The following is a 16,711-nucleotide window of genomic DNA, read 5'->3' as shown; positions in this document are numbered from 1 at the left end:
GTGTAGAGGGAGCTTTACTCTGTATCTACCCCGTGCTGTACCTGTCCTGTGAGTGTTTGATGGGGTCAGTGTAGAGGGAGCTTTACTCTGTATCTAACCCCGTGCTGTACCTGTCCTGGGAGTGTTTGATGGGGTCAGTGTAGAGGGAGCTCTACTCTGTATCTAGCCCCGTGCTGTACCTGTCCTGGGAGTGTTTGATGGGGACAGTGTAGGGGGAGCTTTACTCTGTATCTAACCCCGTGCTGTACCTGTCCTGGGAGTGTTTGATGGGGACAGTGTAGAGGGAGCTTTACTCTGTATCTAACCCCGTGCTGTCCCTGTCCTGGGAGTGTTTGATGGGGACAGTGTCGAGGGAGCTTTACTCTGTATCTAACCCCGTGCTGTACCTGTCCTGGGAGTGTTTGATGGGGACAGTGTAGAGGGAGCTTTACTCTGTATCTAACCCCGTGCTGTACCTGTCCTGGGAGTGTTTGATGGGGACAGTGTAGAGGGAGCTTTACTCTGTATCTAACCCCGTGCTGTACCTGTCCTGGGAGTGTTTGATGGGGACAGTGTAGAGGGAGCTTTACTCTGTATCTAACCCCGTGCTGTACCTGTCCTGGGAGTGTTTGATGGGGACAGTGTAGAGGGAGCTTTACTCTGTATCTAACCCCGTGCTGTACCTGTCCTGGGAGTGTTTGATGGGGACAGTGTAGAGGGAGCTTTACTCTGTATCTAACCCCGTGCTGTACCTGTCCTGGGAGTGTTTGATGGGGACAGTGTAGAGGGAGCTTTACCCTGTATCTAACCCCGTGCTGTAACTGTCCTGGGAGTGTTTGATGGGGACAGTGTAGAGGGAGCTTTACTCTGTATCTAATCCCGTGCTGTCCCTGTCCTGGGAGTGTTTGATGGGGTCAGTGTAGAGGGAGCTTTACTCTGTATCTAACCCCGTGCTGTACCTGTCCTGGGAGTGTTTGATGGGGACGGTGTAGAGGGAGCTTTACTCTGTATCTAACCCCGTGCTGTACCTGTCCTGGGAGTGTTTGATGAGGACAGTGTAGAGGGAGCTTTACTCTGTATCTAACCCCGTGCTGTACCTGTCCTGGGAGTGTTTGATGAGGACAGTGTAGAGGGAGCTTTACTCTGTATCTAACCCCGTGCTGTACCTGTCCTGGAGTGTTTGATGGGGACAGTATTGAGAGAGCTTTACTCTGTATCTAACCCCGTGCTGTACCTGTCCTGGGAGTGTTTGATGGAGACAGTGTAGAGGGAGCTTTACTCTGTATCTAACCCCGTGCTGTACCTGTCCTGTGAGTGTTTGATGGGGTCAGTGTAGAGGGAGCTTTACTCTGTATCTAACCCCGTGCTGTACCTGTCCTGGAGTGTTTGATGGGGTCAGTGTAGAGGGAGCTCTACTCTGTATCTAGCCCCGTGCTGTACCTGTCCTGGGAGTGTTTGATGGGGACAGTGTAGGGGGAGCTTTACTCTGTATCTAACCCCGTGCTGTACCTGTCCTGGGAGTGTTTGATGGGGACAGTGTAGAGGGAGCTTTACTCTGTATCTAACCCCGTGCTGTCCCTGTCCTGGGAGTGTTTGATGGGGACAGTGTAGAGGGAGCTTTACTCTGTATCTAACCCCGTGCTGTACCTGTCCTGGGAGTGTTTGATGGGGACAGTGTAGAGGGAGCTTTACTCTGTATCTAACCCCGTGCTGTACCTGTCCTGGGAGTGTTTGATGGGGACAGTGTAGAGGGAGCTTTACTCTGTATCTAACCCCGTGCTGTACCTGTCCTGGGAGTGTTTGATGGGGACAGTGTAGAGGGAGCTTTACTCTGTATCTAACCCCGTGCTGTACCTGTCCTGGGAGTGTTTGACGGGGACAGTGTAGAGGGAGCTTTACTCTGTATCTAACCCCGTGCTGTCCCTGTCCTGGGAGTGTTTGATGGGGACAGTGTAGAGGGAGCTTTACTCTGTATCTACCCCGTGCTGTCCCTGTCCTGGGAGTGTTTGATGGGGACAGTGTAGAGGGAGCTTTACTCTGTATCTAACCCCGTGCTGTACCTGTCCTGGGAGTGTTTGATGGGGACAGTGTAGAGGGAGCTTTACTCTGTATCTAACCCCGTGCTGTACCTGTCCTGGGAGTGTTTGATGGGGACAGTGTAGAGGGAGCTTTACTCTGTATCTAACCCCGTGCTGTACCTGTCCTGGGAGTGTTTGATGGGGACAGTGTAGAGGGAGCTTTACTCTGTATCTAACCCCGTGCTGTACCTGTCCTGGGAGTGTTTGATGGGGACAGTGTAGAGGGAGCTTTACTCTGTATCTAACCCCGTGCTGTACCTGTCCTGGGAGTGTTTGATGGGGACAGTGTAGAGGGAGCTTTACTCTGTATCTAACCCCGTGCTGTACCTGTCCTGGGAGTGTTTGATGGGGACAGTGTAGAGGGAGCTTTACTCTGTATCTAACCCCGTGCTGTACCTGTCCTGGGAGTGTTTGATGGGGACAGTGTAGAGGGAGCTTTACTCTGTATCTAACCCCGTGCTGTACCTGTCCTGGGAGTGTTTGATGGGGACAGTGTAGAGGGAGCTTTACCCTGTATCTAACCCCGTGCTGTAACTGTCCTGGGAGTGTTTGATGGGGACAGTGTAGAGGGAGCTTTACTCTGTATCTAATCCCGTGCTGTCCCTGTCCTGGGAGTGTTTGATGGGGTCAGTGTAGAGGGAGCTTTACTCTGTATCTAACCCCGTGCTGTACCTGTCCTGGGAGTGTTTGATGGGGACGGTGTAGAGGGAGCTTTACTCTGTATCTAACCCCGTGCTGTACCTGTCCTGGGAGTGTTTGATGAGGACAGTGTAGAGGGAGCTTTACTCTGTATCTAACCCCGTGCTGTACCTGTCCTGGGAGTGTTTGATGAGGACAGTGTAGAGGGAGCTTTACTCTGTATCTAACCCCGTGCTGTACCTGTCCTGGAGTGTTTGATGGGGACAGTATTGAGAGAGCTTTACTCTGTATCTAACCCCGTGCTGTACCTGTCCTGGGAGTGTTTGATGGAGACAGTGTAGAGGGAGCTTTACTCTGTATCTAACCCCGTGCTGTACCTGTCCTGTGAGTGTTTGATGGGGTCAGTGTAGAGGGAGCTTTACTCTGTATCTAACCCCGTGCTGTACCTGTCCTGGGAGTGTTTGATGGGGTCAGTGTAGAGGGAGCTCTACTCTGTATCTAGCCCCGTGCTGTACCTGTCCTGGGAGTGTTTGATGGGGACAGTGTAGGGGGAGCTTTACTCTGTATCTAACCCCGTGCTGTACCTGTCCTGGGAGTGTTTGATGGGGACAGTGTAGAGGGAGCTTTACTCTGTATCTAACCCCGTGCTGTCCCTGTCCTGGGAGTGTTTGATGGGGACAGTGTAGAGGAAGCTTTACTCTGTATCTAACCCCGTGCTGTACCTGTCCTGGGAGTGTTTGATGGGGACAGTGTAGAGGGAGCTTTACTCTGTATCTAACCCCGTGCTGTACCTGTCCTGGGAGTGTTTGATGGGGACAGTGTAGAGGGAGCTTTACTCTGTATCTAACCCCGTGCTGTACCTGTCCTGGGAGTGTTTGATGGGGACAGTGTAGAGGGAGCTTTACTCTGTATCTAACCCCGTGCTGTACCTGTCCTGGGAGTGTTTGATGGGGACAGTGTAGAGGGAGCTTTACTCTGTATCTAACCCCGTGCTGTACCTGTCCTGGGAGTGTTTGATGGGGACAGTGTAGAGGGAGCTTTACTCTGTATCTAACCCCGTGCTGTACCTGTCCTGGGAGTGTTTGATGGGGACAGTGTAGAGGGAGCTTTACCCTGTATCTAACCCCGTGCTGTAACTGTCCTGGGAGTGTTTGATGGGGACAGTGTAGAGGGAGCTTTACTCTGTATCTAATCCCGTGCTGTCCCTGTCCTGGGAGTGTTTGATGGGGTCAGTGTAGAGGGAGCTTTACTCTGTATCTAACCCCGTGCTGTACCTGTCCTGGGAGTGTTTGATGGGGACGGTGTAGAGGGAGCTTTACTCTGTATCTAACCCCGTGCTGTACCTGTCCTGGGAGTGTTTGATGAGGACAGTGTAGAGGGAGCTTTACTCTGTATCTAACCCCGTGCTGTACCTGTCCTGGGAGTGTTTGATGAGGACAGTGTAGAGGGAGCTTTACTCTGTATCTAACCCCGTGCTGTACCTGTCCTGGAGTGTTTGATGGGGACAGTATTGAGAGAGCTTTACTCTGTATCTAACCCCGTGCTGTACCTGTCCTGGAGTGTTTGATGGAGACAGTGTAGAGGGAGCTTTACTCTGTATCTAACCCCGTGCTGTACCTGTCCTGTGAGTGTTTGATGGGGTCAGTGTAGAGGGAGCTTTACTCTGTATCTAACCCCGTGCTGTACCTGTCCTGGGAGTGTTTGATGGGGTCAGTGTAGAGGGAGCTCTACTCTGTATCTAGCCCCGTGCTGTACCTGTCCTGGGAGTGTTTGATGGGGACAGTGTAGGGGGAGCTTTACTCTGTATCTAACCCCGTGCTGTACCTGTCCTGGGAGTGTTTGATGGGGACAGTGTAGAGGGAGCTTTACTCTGTCTCCAACCCCGTGCTGTCCCTGTCCTGGGAGTGTTTGGTGGGGACAGTGCAGAGGAAGCTTCAATCTGTATCTAACCCCGTGCTGTACCTGTCCTGGGAGTGTTTGAAGGGGACAGTGCAAATGGAGCTTTACTCTGTATCTAACCCCGTGCTGTACCTGTCCTGGGAGTGTTTGATGGGGACAGTGTAGAGGGAGCTTTACTCTGTATCTAACCCCGTGCTGTACCTGTCCTGGGAGTGTTTGATGGGGACAGTGTAGAGGGAGCTTTACTCTGTATCTAACCCCGTGCTGTACCTGTCCTGGGAGTGTTTGACGGGGACAGTGTAGAGGGAGCTTTACTCTGTATCTAACCCCGTGCTGTCCCTGTCCTGGGAGTGTTTGATGGGGACAGTGTAGAGGGAGCTTTACTCTGTATCTAACCCCGTGCTGTCCCTGTCCTGGGAGTGTTTGATGGGGACAGTGTAGAGGGAGCTTTACTCTGTATCTAACCCCGTGCTGTACCTGTCCTGGGAGTGTTTGATGGGGACAGTGTAGAGGGAGCTTTACTCTGTATCTAACCCCGTGCTGTACCTGTCCTGGGAGTGTTTGATGGGGACAGTGTAGAGGGAGCGTTACTCTGTATCTAACCCCGTGCTGTACCTGTCCTGGGAGTGTTTGATGGGGACAGTGTAGAGGGAGCTTTACTCTGTATCTAACCCCGTGCTGTACCTGTCCTGGGAGTGTTTGATGAGGACAGTGTAGAGGGAGCTTTACTCTGTATCTAACCCCGTGCTGTACCTGTCCTGGAGTGTTTGATGGGGACAGTATTGAGAGAGCTTTACTCTGTATCTAACCCCGTGCTGTACCTGTCCTGGGAGTGTTTGATGGAGACAGTGTAGAGGGAGCTTTACTCTGTATCTAACCCCGTGCTGTACCTGTCCTGTGAGTGTTTGATGGGGTCAGTGTAGAGGGAGCTTTACTCTGTATCTAACCCCGTGCTGTACCTGTCCTGGGAGTGTTTGATGGGGTCAGTGTAGAGGGAGCTCTACTCTGTATCTAGCCCCGTGCTGTACCTGTCCTGGGAGTGTTTGATGGGGACAGTGTAGGGGGAGCTTTACTCTGTATCTAACCCCGTGCTGTACCTGTCCTGGGAGTGTTTGATGGGGACAGTGTAGAGGGAGCTTTACTCTGTATCTAACCCCGTGCTGTCCCTGTCCTGGGAGTGTTTGATGGGGACAGTGTAGAGGGAGCTTTACTCTGTATCTAACCCCGTGCTGTACCTGTCCTGGGAGTGTTTGATGGGGACAGTGTAGAGGGAGCTTTACTCTGTATCTAACCCCGTGCTGTACCTGTCCTGGGAGTGTTTGATGGGGACAGTGTAGAGGGAGCTTTACTCTGTATCTAACCCCGTGCTGTACCTGTCCTGGGAGTGTTTGATGGGGACAGTGTAGAGGGAGCTTTACTCTGTATCTAACCCCGTGCTGTACCTGTCCTGGGAGTGTTTGACGGGGACAGTGTAGAGGGAGCTTTACTCTGTATCTAACCCCGTGCTGTCCCTGTCCTGGGAGTGTTTGATGGGGACAGTGTAGAGGGAGCTTTACTCTGTATCTAACCCCGTGCTGTCCCTGTCCTGGGAGTGTTTGATGGGGACAGTGTAGAGGGAGCTTTACTCTGTATCTAACCCCGTGCTGTACCTGTCCTGGGAGTGTTTGATGGGGACAGTGTAGAGGGAGCTTTACTCTGTATCTAACCCCGTGCTGTACCTGTCCTGGGAGTGTTTGATGGGGACAGTGTAGAGGGAGCTTTACTCTGTATCTAACCCCGTGCTGTACCTGTCCTGGGAGTGTTTGATGGGGACAGTGTAGAGGGAGCTTTACTCTGTATCTAACCCCGTGCTGTACCTGTCCTGGGAGTGTTTGATGGGGACAGTGTAGAGGGAGCTTTACTCTGTATCTAACCCCGTGCTGTACCTGTCCTGGGAGTGTTTGATGGGGACAGTGTAGAGGGAGCTTTACTCTGTATCTAACCCTGTGCTGTACCTGTCCTGGGAGTGTTTGATGGGGACAGTGTAGAGGGAGCTTTACTCTGTATCTAACCCTGTGCTGTACCTGTCCTGGGAGTGTTTGATGGGGACAGTGTAGAGGGAGCTTTACTCTGTATCTAACCCCAGGATGAAGCTCACTTGGACTGTTTCATTCTGCCACTGTGTCGCAAAAGGAAAACACTAACACCTCTCTATCTATTTAGAACATAGAACAGTACAGCACAGAACAGGCCCTTCGGCCCTCGGTGTTGTGCCGAGCAATGATCACCCTACCCAAACCCACGTATCCACCCTATACCCGTAACCCAACAACCCCCCTTAACCTTACATTTTAGGACACTACGGGTAATTTATCACGGCCAATCCACCTAACCTGCACATCTTTGGACTGTGGGAGGAAACCGGAGCACCCGGAGGAAACCCACGCAGACATGGGGAGGATGTGCAGACTCCGCACAGACAGTGACCCAGCCGGGAATCGAACCTGGGACCCTGGAGCTGTGAAGCATTTATGCTAACCACCATGCTACCGTGCTAACCCTAATTTGACAGACTAAAAAAAGAATAATAACTTAATAAAAACAGTAGGTTCTGCTGGGTGCTCTATGAAATCATATTTGTTCCTGAGCTGATGCTAAAGATTAGTTCACAATCCATGAAACAGAATTTGCTCGTTACCCACCATTTTGAAATATCCTTTCCAGTTATCATAGAAGTGATGACGATTCTTCTTGATGGCCTCAGCCTGCAGATACTTCCCGATGTGCTGAAAGGGAAATTGAATTACACATTGCTTTAAAATACCAACTTCAGTTTCTAAAGGATCAACCACTCCCCATTTAATCACGTCGAGCCAGGTGGTTGATATTTATACAGTTCGTTTTCCAAACTCTGCAGCTATCGCTGTTAATTCCAGGATTTCTATTGAATTCAAATGTGACCATCTGCCCTGGGGTGGGATTCGATCCCCAATCTCCAGAGCATCACCCTGGGTCTCCGCATTAGTGTTCCAGTATCAATACCCCTGTGTAATTCCCTCCCCATGTACAGTGTTGGTGGGGACGGGTCTGTCACTGTATAACACTGGGGTACAGTACTGGTGGGGACGGGTCTGTCACTGTATAACACCGGGGTACAGTACTGGTGGGGGTGTGTCTGTCACTGTGTAACACTGCGATACAGTACTGGTGGGGACGGGTCTGTCACTATAACACTGGGGTACAGTACTGGGGGGGACGGGTCTGTCACTGTATAACACTGGGGTACAGTACTGTCGGGGACGGGTCTGTCACTGTATAACACTGGGGCACAGTACTGGAGGGGTTGGGTCTGTCACTGTATAACACTGGGGTACAGTACTGGTGGGGATGGGTCTGTCACTGTATAACACTGGGGTACAGTACTGGTGGGGATGGGTCTGTCACTGTATAACACTGGGGTACAGTACTGGTGGGGACGGGTCTGTCACTGTATAACACTGGGGTACAGTACTGGTGGGGACGGGTCTGTCACTGTATAACACTGGGGTACAGTACTGGTGGGGATGGGTCTGTCACTGTATAACACTGGGGTACAGTACTGGTGGGGACGGGTCTGTCACTGTATAACACTGGGGTACAGTACTGGTGGGGATGGGTCTGTCACTGTATAACACTGGGGTACAGTACTGGTGGGGACGGGTCTGTCACTGTATAACACTGGGGTGCAGTACTGGTGGGGGCGGGTCTGTCACTGTATAACACTGGGGTACAGTACTGGTGGGGATGGGTCTGTCACTGTATAACACTGGGGTACAGTACTGGTGGGGACGGGTCTGTCACTGTATAACACTGGGGTACAGTACTGGTGGGGACAGGTCTGTCACTGTATAACACTGGGGTACAGTACTGGTGGGGACGGGTCTGTTACTGTATAACACTGGGGTACAGTACTGGTGGGGACGGGTCTGTCGCTGTATAACACTGGGGTACAGTACTGGTGGGGACGGGTCTGTCACTGTATAACACTGGGGTACAGTACTGGTGTGGACAGGTCTGTCACTGTATAACACTGGGGTACAGTACTGGTGGGGATGGGTCTGTCACTGTATAACACTGGGGTACAGTACTGGTGGGGACGGGTCTGTCGCTGTATAACACTGGGGTACAGTACTGGTGGGATGGGTCTGTCACTGTATAACACTGGGGTACAGTACTGGTGGGGACGGGTCTGTCACTGTATAACACTGGGGTACAGTACTGGTGGGGACGGGTCTGTCACTGTATAACACTGGGGTACAGTACTGGTGGGGACAGGTCTGTTACTGTATAACACTGGGGTACAGTACTGTTGGGGACGGGTCTGTCGCTGTATAACACTGGGGTACAGCACTGTGGGTACAGGTTTGACACTGGGGTGCAGCACTGGTTGGTACAGGTTTGACACTGGGGTGCAGCACTGTGGGTACCGGTTTGACACTGGGGTACAGCACTGTGGGTACAGCACTGTGGGTACAGGTTTGACACTGGGGTACAGCACTGTGGGTACAGGTTTGACACTGGGGTACAGCACTGTGGGTACAGGTTTGACACGGGTACAGCACTGTGGGTACAGGTTTGACACTGGGGCCGAGCACTGTGGGTACAGGTTTGACACTGGGGTACAGCACTGTGGGTACCGGTTTGACACTGGGGTACAGCACTGGCAGATACAGGTTTGACACTGGGGTACAGCACTGTGGGTACAGGTTTGACACTGGGGTACAGCACTGTGGGTACCGGTTTGACACTGGGGTACAGCACTGTGGGTACAGGTTTGACACGGGTACAGCACTGTGGGTACAGGTTTGACACTGGGGCCGAGCACTGTGGGTACAGGTTTGACACTGGGGTACAGCACTGGCAGATACAGCACCTGTGAGCTCCAGTCAATCACCCTCTTCCTTTGTGCTTCTGCAACGCAGCAGTAAATAAAACCTGCACAGCGCCTGTGCTCTCGATTGGTGCTGGAAGGAGTGGGCGGTGGAGGGGGGAAATAAATTTGTGCTTATTTACGTGAATTTGGGGAGCTGTGGGGTCCGCGGTGTGGAACGAGATGGGGCCAACAGAGTAAAACATTGGCAACGATCCTGCTGCAGGAGGAGGAGATCAAAAAGGTGGCTCTTTCTTTGCACGCAATTCCACGAGGATGGTCGCCAAGGGGACCAATGGCCAGCTCCCCCCCTCCCCCAGTACCTTGGGGCACCTCCTGTTCAGTGTCCGCTGTGAATCAAAGTAGGTTATGGTCTTCTCCCGGACATTGACGGATATCAGAGACCAGTGCACCTCCAGGTGAATAGGAATCAGGAGCAAGTCTTTGTTAAAAATGTCAACCTACAAGACGAAAAGTACAATAATCAGCCAAACTAACTAGATAATGATCAGACACAGTGTCCTCGAGCAAAAGTCAGGTGTCAACAATTCAGCCCACCCCCCCGCCCGCCAGTGACAAAGAGCGAATGCAAATAGAAGACGAGGAGAACTCAGAATGCCCAATTCACCCAACAAGCACGTCTTTCGGGACTTGTGGGAGGAAACCGGAGCGCCCGGAGGAAACCCACGCAGACACGGGGGAAGAACGTGCAGACTCCGCACAGACAGTGACCCAAGCTGGGAATCGAACCCGGGACCCTGGAGCTGTGAGGCAACAGTGAAGAACAAATAAAAGAACTGCGAACAAAGAAAAATTACAGCACAGGAACAGGCCCTTCGGCCCTCGACCGTGCCGCCCAGAGAGAGCGTGAGGAGGGTTGGAAAAGACAGGACAAAAAGCTTCGGAGGAACTTCATCCCGAATAAAATGAGGAAGGGATGCCGCACTGTTGCCGTGGAGACACTTTCAGGAGATGGGGCAATGGAGACAGTTTGCCCGGGAGAGCTTAATTCCACACGCAGCCTCGCAGTTATCCTGACCAGCAGCTCAGGGGGAAATCTTACATTTTTAGTCCATCTCTTCACCCCATCGTATCCCTTGGTCCTCAGCTTGTCGTAGAAAAAGCTGTTGAAGAAGTGAACCTGAGTGTAGAAAGCAGACAGGAAGCTCGTAAGAAAGTTTGTGATCGATCGTATCACCCGAGTAGCAAACCCGCCCTCGCTAATCCGTCGCTGGTAACCTTCTCCTTCGCCGCCACCCCCTCACCAAAACAATAGCCACCAACCCTTGCAACCTATAACCTCTGAACTTTGTTTCTCCGACCCCTGTTCCGATTAATCGGCGCTCTCCCCTAACGGACCATTCCGGCGCGACATTTAGATTCAGAATAAGGTGGCTGAGGGGATTTACCTGAACGGAGGCGGGGGGATGAGGAGCTTCGGCTACAGGATCTCGACAGAAGCGGGAATTGTTCTCCTTGGGAGCGGCGAGAGTTAATGGAAGGTTACAGAGGGGCTTTTAATTCCAGAGGGGCTTTGATAGACAAGAACTGGAGAAAGTTGGAAAGAGGGCCTTTAGAACAGAGGACTCCGATCCAAGATGATTGGCAAAAGTAGCAATTGGAAGAACATCACAGTGCCATGGGTTGAGGGACAAGTACGGCCAACTGTGTTTGGGGGAAAATCGCACGCACGTGGTTTGGGGTGGCGAAAAATTGGGAAGATTCTGGGCGGGAGTGTTCGCGGTCTTAGCCAGGATAGTGGAGGAGGAGGACCCGGACCCTTTGGTGGCGATATTTGGGGTTTGAGAGAAGCCGGAGCTCATGGAGAGGAGGAAGGCCGATGTCGTGGCCTTCGCCTCTCTGATTGCCGGGCGGCGAATTTCGCTGGAGTGGCGGTCGGCATCGCCACCGGGGGTAGCAGCATGGTTGGGTGACCTGTACGACTTCCTACGGTTAGAGAAGATAAAGTATGAGTTAAGAGGCTCTTCAGGGGGGGGTTTGAGAAAAGGTGGGGGATGTTTGTGACCGTGTTTGAGGAGCTGTTTGTGGAGGGGGAGGGACACACACACCGACACAGGCAGCCCGAGGCGCTCGAGTGAGTGGACGTACCTTATCAGGGACGGTATCCATGACCAGATCTCCATACATGTTCATGACCTGTGGTGCAACAGAAGAAAAAGTACTTCATCTCTCTCATCGTTAACAAGCACCTATTTTTACAACACTCAATTCGCGCTTACTCACCAACTATCCCCCCCCCCCAAAAAAAGGTCCCAGTTCTACCCTCCGCAGAGTTCCTGCTCCCAAAGCGGCCGCTAATTCTTTTCACGAGGGTCGCTGGAACAGGAGGAAAGTATCGTCCATTCAGGCTGCGCCGTAGATCAACACCGTCTCCTGGTCCCTGTCTGAAGTTAGCTTCACCGTGTGGCGTTCCCAGATTCTCCCTCAGTACCGTCACCATCACTGCTTTCGCCCCGCCCCCCCCCCCCAGCAAAAACATCCACAGGGAAAAGGTTCATTACTTGTTTGTCGATGACACTCTATCCTCGCCCTCCTCTCTTTCAAAGGCCACCACCATCGTTTGCAACTGCTGCCAACAGCAGAACTTAGATTTGCATTCTTGGCAAACAAAATGTTCCCCGTTGATATTAGCCCGGGGACTTCCTGCTGGCTTTCACACAGGTCAATTCAGGAGGTTCGTGTCCTGCTTCGATTCCCTCGATCGCCCTCTTCCCCCCTTCTCAACTTGAACCAGCTCAGCTCCTAGCCCCTCCACCAGAACACTCGCCCACAGCCGCGTCACGTGGAGGCACCTTTACTAACTCTCTTCCCAGCCGGCCACAACTCTCGGGTTTCAACTTGGCCAAATGGTGGCGAATCAATTCCCATCGTCCGTTTCACCCCTGCCCTTCGGTGAGTTTGATCAAAGCTCCTGCCTTTGTTATGGGCCAGGGTTTAGAGAACCCCAAAGTATATCATGGAGTTCACCTGACCCACAACTTTTAATAGATTGTGGTATGGGGAGCACACGGCCCACTCTACAGGTACTGCAGAAATGGAAAAGTATTTTTTAAAGCAAAACAATGTTTATTCCATGAACTCAAGTTAACCTTTTTAAAACATACAGTGAACATCTTAGGAACCATCAATTCAAATACACCCCCCAAAGAATACAACACTAAGTAATCCTTTAAGCTTTTCTTTTAACATCCATAAGACTTAAAACACCTTTTACCAGAAGCCCATCAGGTTAAAGTCACTACTCTTATTAGTTTTAAATCACCAGGATCGATTTCCAGTCTTTAGATTAGAGAGAGAGAGTCATACACCTTCTGGCTGTGACTGCAGCTATCCAGCTCTGGAAACAAAACTAAAACACACCCTGCAGCAAACAGCCTAAAACAAAAGTAAAAAGCTGACAGACAGCCCAGCTCCACCCACTCTCTGACGTCACTGCAGTAATAAACACCCATTTCTTAAAGGTACTCTCGCTACAGATACTTATATACACACCCATTTATAAACACCCATTTCCTAAAGGTACTCTGACATGACACCTTTCAAATCTCTCCACAGTATTGCATCAGTGAAGCTCCCCTTCTCCCTTTGCTTTCCCATTTGTGGCCACTCCTTCTGTTCCGGTATTCCTGTTCCCTGCCCAGTTCCATCCACATCCACTGGCCAACTCTCCCCTTTAAAGCCCATTCAGGATCGGTTTCATTGTGTGGGTTGGGTGGATTGGCTGTGATAAATTTCCCTGTAGTGCTTAGGGATGTGCAGGTTGGGTGGGGCCACGGGATGGGCCTGGGTAAGTTGCCCTTTCGGGGGGGGGGGGGGGCGGGCAGACACGATGGGCTGAACGGCCTGCTCCTGCACTGCAGGGATTCTACGGTTCTGTCACTTTGATTCTTGACTCGACAGATGCTTCTCAGCTGTTCAAGCTCCGAACTTCTCCCAATTCTGAAAGGTCATGGAGCTAAAATGGCAGCACGGTAGCACAGCGGTTAGCACTGTGGCTTCACAGCGCCGGGGTCCCGGGTTCGATTCCCGGCTTGGGTCACTATCTGTGCGGAGTCTGCACGTTCTCCCCGTGTCTGCGTGGGTTTCCTCCGGGTGCTCCGGTTTCCTCCCACAAGTCCCGAAAGACGTGCTTGTTGGGTGAATTGGACATTCTGAATTCTCCCTCTGTGACCCGAACAGGCGCCGGAATGTGGCGACTAGGGGCTTTGCACAGTAACTTCATTGCAGAGTTAATCTAAGCCGAATTGTGCCAATGAAGATCATGTCAACTCTTTTTCTCTCCTTCCACAGATGATGCCTTACTCTGAGGAATATCCAGGACTTTTACTGCTTTACATTGAGGATTTTAACGGAACTGTTAAACCGTGTAAAAGGAGCAAAGCAGTATTCAATATCCGATACTGTACAGCCCAGTTCAGAACTCAGCAAGGCCAGAAGGGCCGACCATGCAACCTCGCAACGGACACACGACACAGAGAATTGATCGGAACAAGTTAAAAAAAAAAAGAAAAGTTTGGAGAAAATCTCTGGAGGAGATTGCACTTTCCTCCTGATCAGCAAAAACGCCGGGGACCCCTTCAATCTCGCTGGTAAATGCACCCCGCCACACGTTAGGGGTGACGGCTGGCGGGTAGACACCAGCGTCCGGCCCGACCCACGGCCCCTGGCTGATTTGGGGTCAGGGGGGAAAGGGGGAAGAGTGGACACAGCTGCAGGGAACCGCTCAAGGCTCAGGGCCCTGGATTTCCCCGGGGCAGCCTGTTGGCGATACCAGCCGAGCAGGAGAACAGACCGAGCCGTGGTGACCACCAGCTTCACTGGTCAGGTCCATAGAGAGAGAGAGAGAGAGAGAGAGATGGGCCATTTGGCGAGGACACAAATCCCATCTCACCCAGCTGGGGTTGGCGGCTCCCAGCGATTGGGCGATCAGTGAGTTTCTCATGCCGCCCAGTTTCTATCACTAAGCTAGTCCCACTTGCTGGCATTTGGCCCATATCCCTCTATACCCACCCTGCCCATGTAACTGTCTCACTGCTTTTTAAAGGACAAAATCGTACCCGTCTCTACCACTGCCTCTGGCAGCTCGTTCCAGATGCTCACCACCCTCTGTGTGAAGAAATTTCCCCTCTGGTCTCTTTTGTATCTCTCCCCTCTCACCTTCAACCTATGCCCTCTAGTTCTAGACTCCTCTACCTTTGGAAAAAGATGTTGATTATCTACCTTATCGATGCTCCTCATTATTTTACAGACCTCTATAAGATCACCCCTAAGGCTCCTACGCTCCAGGGAAATAGTCCCAGCCTATCCCAGTCTCTCCTTATAACTCAGACCATCAAGTCCTGGTAGCATCCTCGTAAATCTCTTCTGCACTCTTTCTAGTTTAACAATATCCTTCCTGTAACAGGGTGACCAGAACTGAACACAGTATTCCATATGTGGCCTTACCAATGTCTTGTACAACTTCAACAAGACGTCCCAACTCCTGTATTCAATATTCTGACCAATAAAACCCAGCCTGCTGAATGCCTTCTTCACCACCCTGTCCACCTGCCACTCCACCTTCAAGGAGCTATGAACCTGTACCCCGAGATCTCTTTGTTCTGTAACTCTCCCCAACTCCCTCCCATTAACTGAGTAGGTCCTGCCCTGATTTGATCGACCAAAATGCATCACCTCACATTTATCCAAATTAAACTCCATCTGCCATTCATCGGCCCACTGGCCCAATTGGTCAAGATCCTGTTGCAATCTTATAGAACCTTCTTCACTATCCACTATGTCACCAATCTTGGTGTCATCGGCAAACTTACTAACCATGCCTCCTACATTCGCATCCAAATCATTAATATATATCACAAATAACAGTGGGCCCAGCACCGATCCCTGAGGCACAGCGCTGGTCACAACATTAATTGTGTGTTTTTGACTCAATCACGGGATCCGGACATGACTGTTAAGACTGGACTTGTTACCCACTCTTAATTGCCCTGGAGAAGACGGTGGCAAACCACCGCCACTTCAAATACAACGGAGAGGTTGGCTAGACTATTTCAGAGGTCAGTTAAAATGAGCCAGTCTGGCCAGGCGAGAGATGGACGGCGGGTTTCGTTCCCTGAAGCACAATAGCGCAACAAGATGGGTTCCTACAACAATCTATCCGATTCGCGGTTTCCATTACGCCTGGCCTTCTACCCCAGGTGTGATTTAGCTATTCAAAATTAAACCCCCCCCCCCCCCCAACTCTGGTGGTGGGAATTGAACTCGTGTCTGCGAATGGTCAGTCCAGGCCTCGGAGTTACACCTCCAGTATTCCCACCCCACTGCCCTGTACAGGTATTAACACATGAACCGCCGCCAATCCAAGAGAGTCAACAGTGAGTGGAATGTAACCTGATCGTTAAGCCAGTTTTGTCCATACAGCGTGGAGAGGTCATCCATGGTCAGCACATGCCTCTTGTATGTGACTCGGAAGTTCCGCACAGCATTATTCCCGATCATTCGGTGGTATGACTGCATGACGTGCTGAATCATGTTCTTTCTGTACGCAAAGCCAGAGGAGATCACAGTCAAACCGTACTTGGCGCAAGTGAATAAACTCCGACTCTTCACAATTTATCCCCCCCCCCAGATTTACTCGGAGGTACAATGTGCCATGGGACTGTCCCTATAACAAAATGTTTCTGTCTTATCACATGGCTTCAGTGATATCATTGTGTGGGCGGAGCTGGGCTGTGGCTCTGAGTTTTACTTTCACGTTGAGTTTGAACTGGTTTTGTTCTGCACAGGGGGAAAGTAAGTTTTTTTCTCTCCCTGCAATTTAAACGCTCTTTCCAGACTGCTTGATAACTTGAAAAGAAATAACTGTTTTCCGGTAGGAATTCAAACTTGCTGTCCTGGAAAGGAGCATCCGTACCAGGTCTTGAAAAGGGGTTTATGGGATCTTGTTACTAAATTGGAACAGTTAAAGTGGGAAAGTTATTACGGGTGATACATAGAGTACTGTAGCTGTGCGGGGTATTTTTGTTGGTAGTTGATAAGAATGTTTACTGTGTGTGTTTATTAAACTTTGTTTTTTGTTTAAAGATGCTTAACGCCTCAGTTGAATAACACCTGAAAGTCAGGCCCTTGTGCTCCTCGTAACCAAAATCAATAAACAGTTGTAGCTCAGGTGAACTCCATGATGTACTTTGGAGTTTTCTAAACCCTG

General features: G+C 51.1%; 2 protein-coding genes across 2 annotated transcripts in view; both read right to left on the bottom strand.

Annotated features, from left to right (window-relative positions):
* Positions 1 to 6,746, bottom strand: part of LOC119958332 (DNA-directed RNA polymerase II subunit RPB1-like) — a 20,300-nt gene extending 13,554 nt beyond the window's left edge. The window contains exon 1 of the mRNA XM_038786772.1: positions 6,733 to 6,746. Coding sequence (XP_038642700.1) covers positions 6,733 to 6,746 — 14 coding nt within the window. The remainder of the gene's footprint in view (positions 1 to 6,732) is intronic.
* Positions 6,747 to 7,180: 434 nt separating this feature from the next.
* LOC119958459 overlaps positions 7,181 to 16,711 on the bottom strand; it is a 37,540-nt gene continuing 28,009 nt past the window's right edge. Inside the window, exons 5-9 of the mRNA XM_038787000.1 lie at positions 15,895 to 16,042; positions 11,593 to 11,640; positions 10,547 to 10,624; positions 9,807 to 9,944; positions 7,181 to 7,360 (exon numbers count right to left, since the gene is read on the bottom strand). Coding sequence (XP_038642928.1) covers positions 7,241 to 7,360; positions 9,807 to 9,944; positions 10,547 to 10,624; positions 11,593 to 11,640; positions 15,895 to 16,042 — 532 coding nt within the window. The 3' untranslated portion in view covers positions 7,181 to 7,240. The remainder of the gene's footprint in view (positions 7,361 to 9,806; positions 9,945 to 10,546; positions 10,625 to 11,592; positions 11,641 to 15,894; positions 16,043 to 16,711) is intronic.

Source organism: Scyliorhinus canicula, chromosome 29 (genome assembly GCF_902713615.1).
Source record: "Scyliorhinus canicula chromosome 29, sScyCan1.1, whole genome shotgun sequence".
NCBI lineage: Eukaryota > Metazoa > Chordata > Chondrichthyes > Carcharhiniformes > Scyliorhinidae > Scyliorhinus > Scyliorhinus canicula.
Note: the sequence above shows the minus strand (reverse complement) of the source record. Positions and strands in the feature narration are given on the sequence as shown.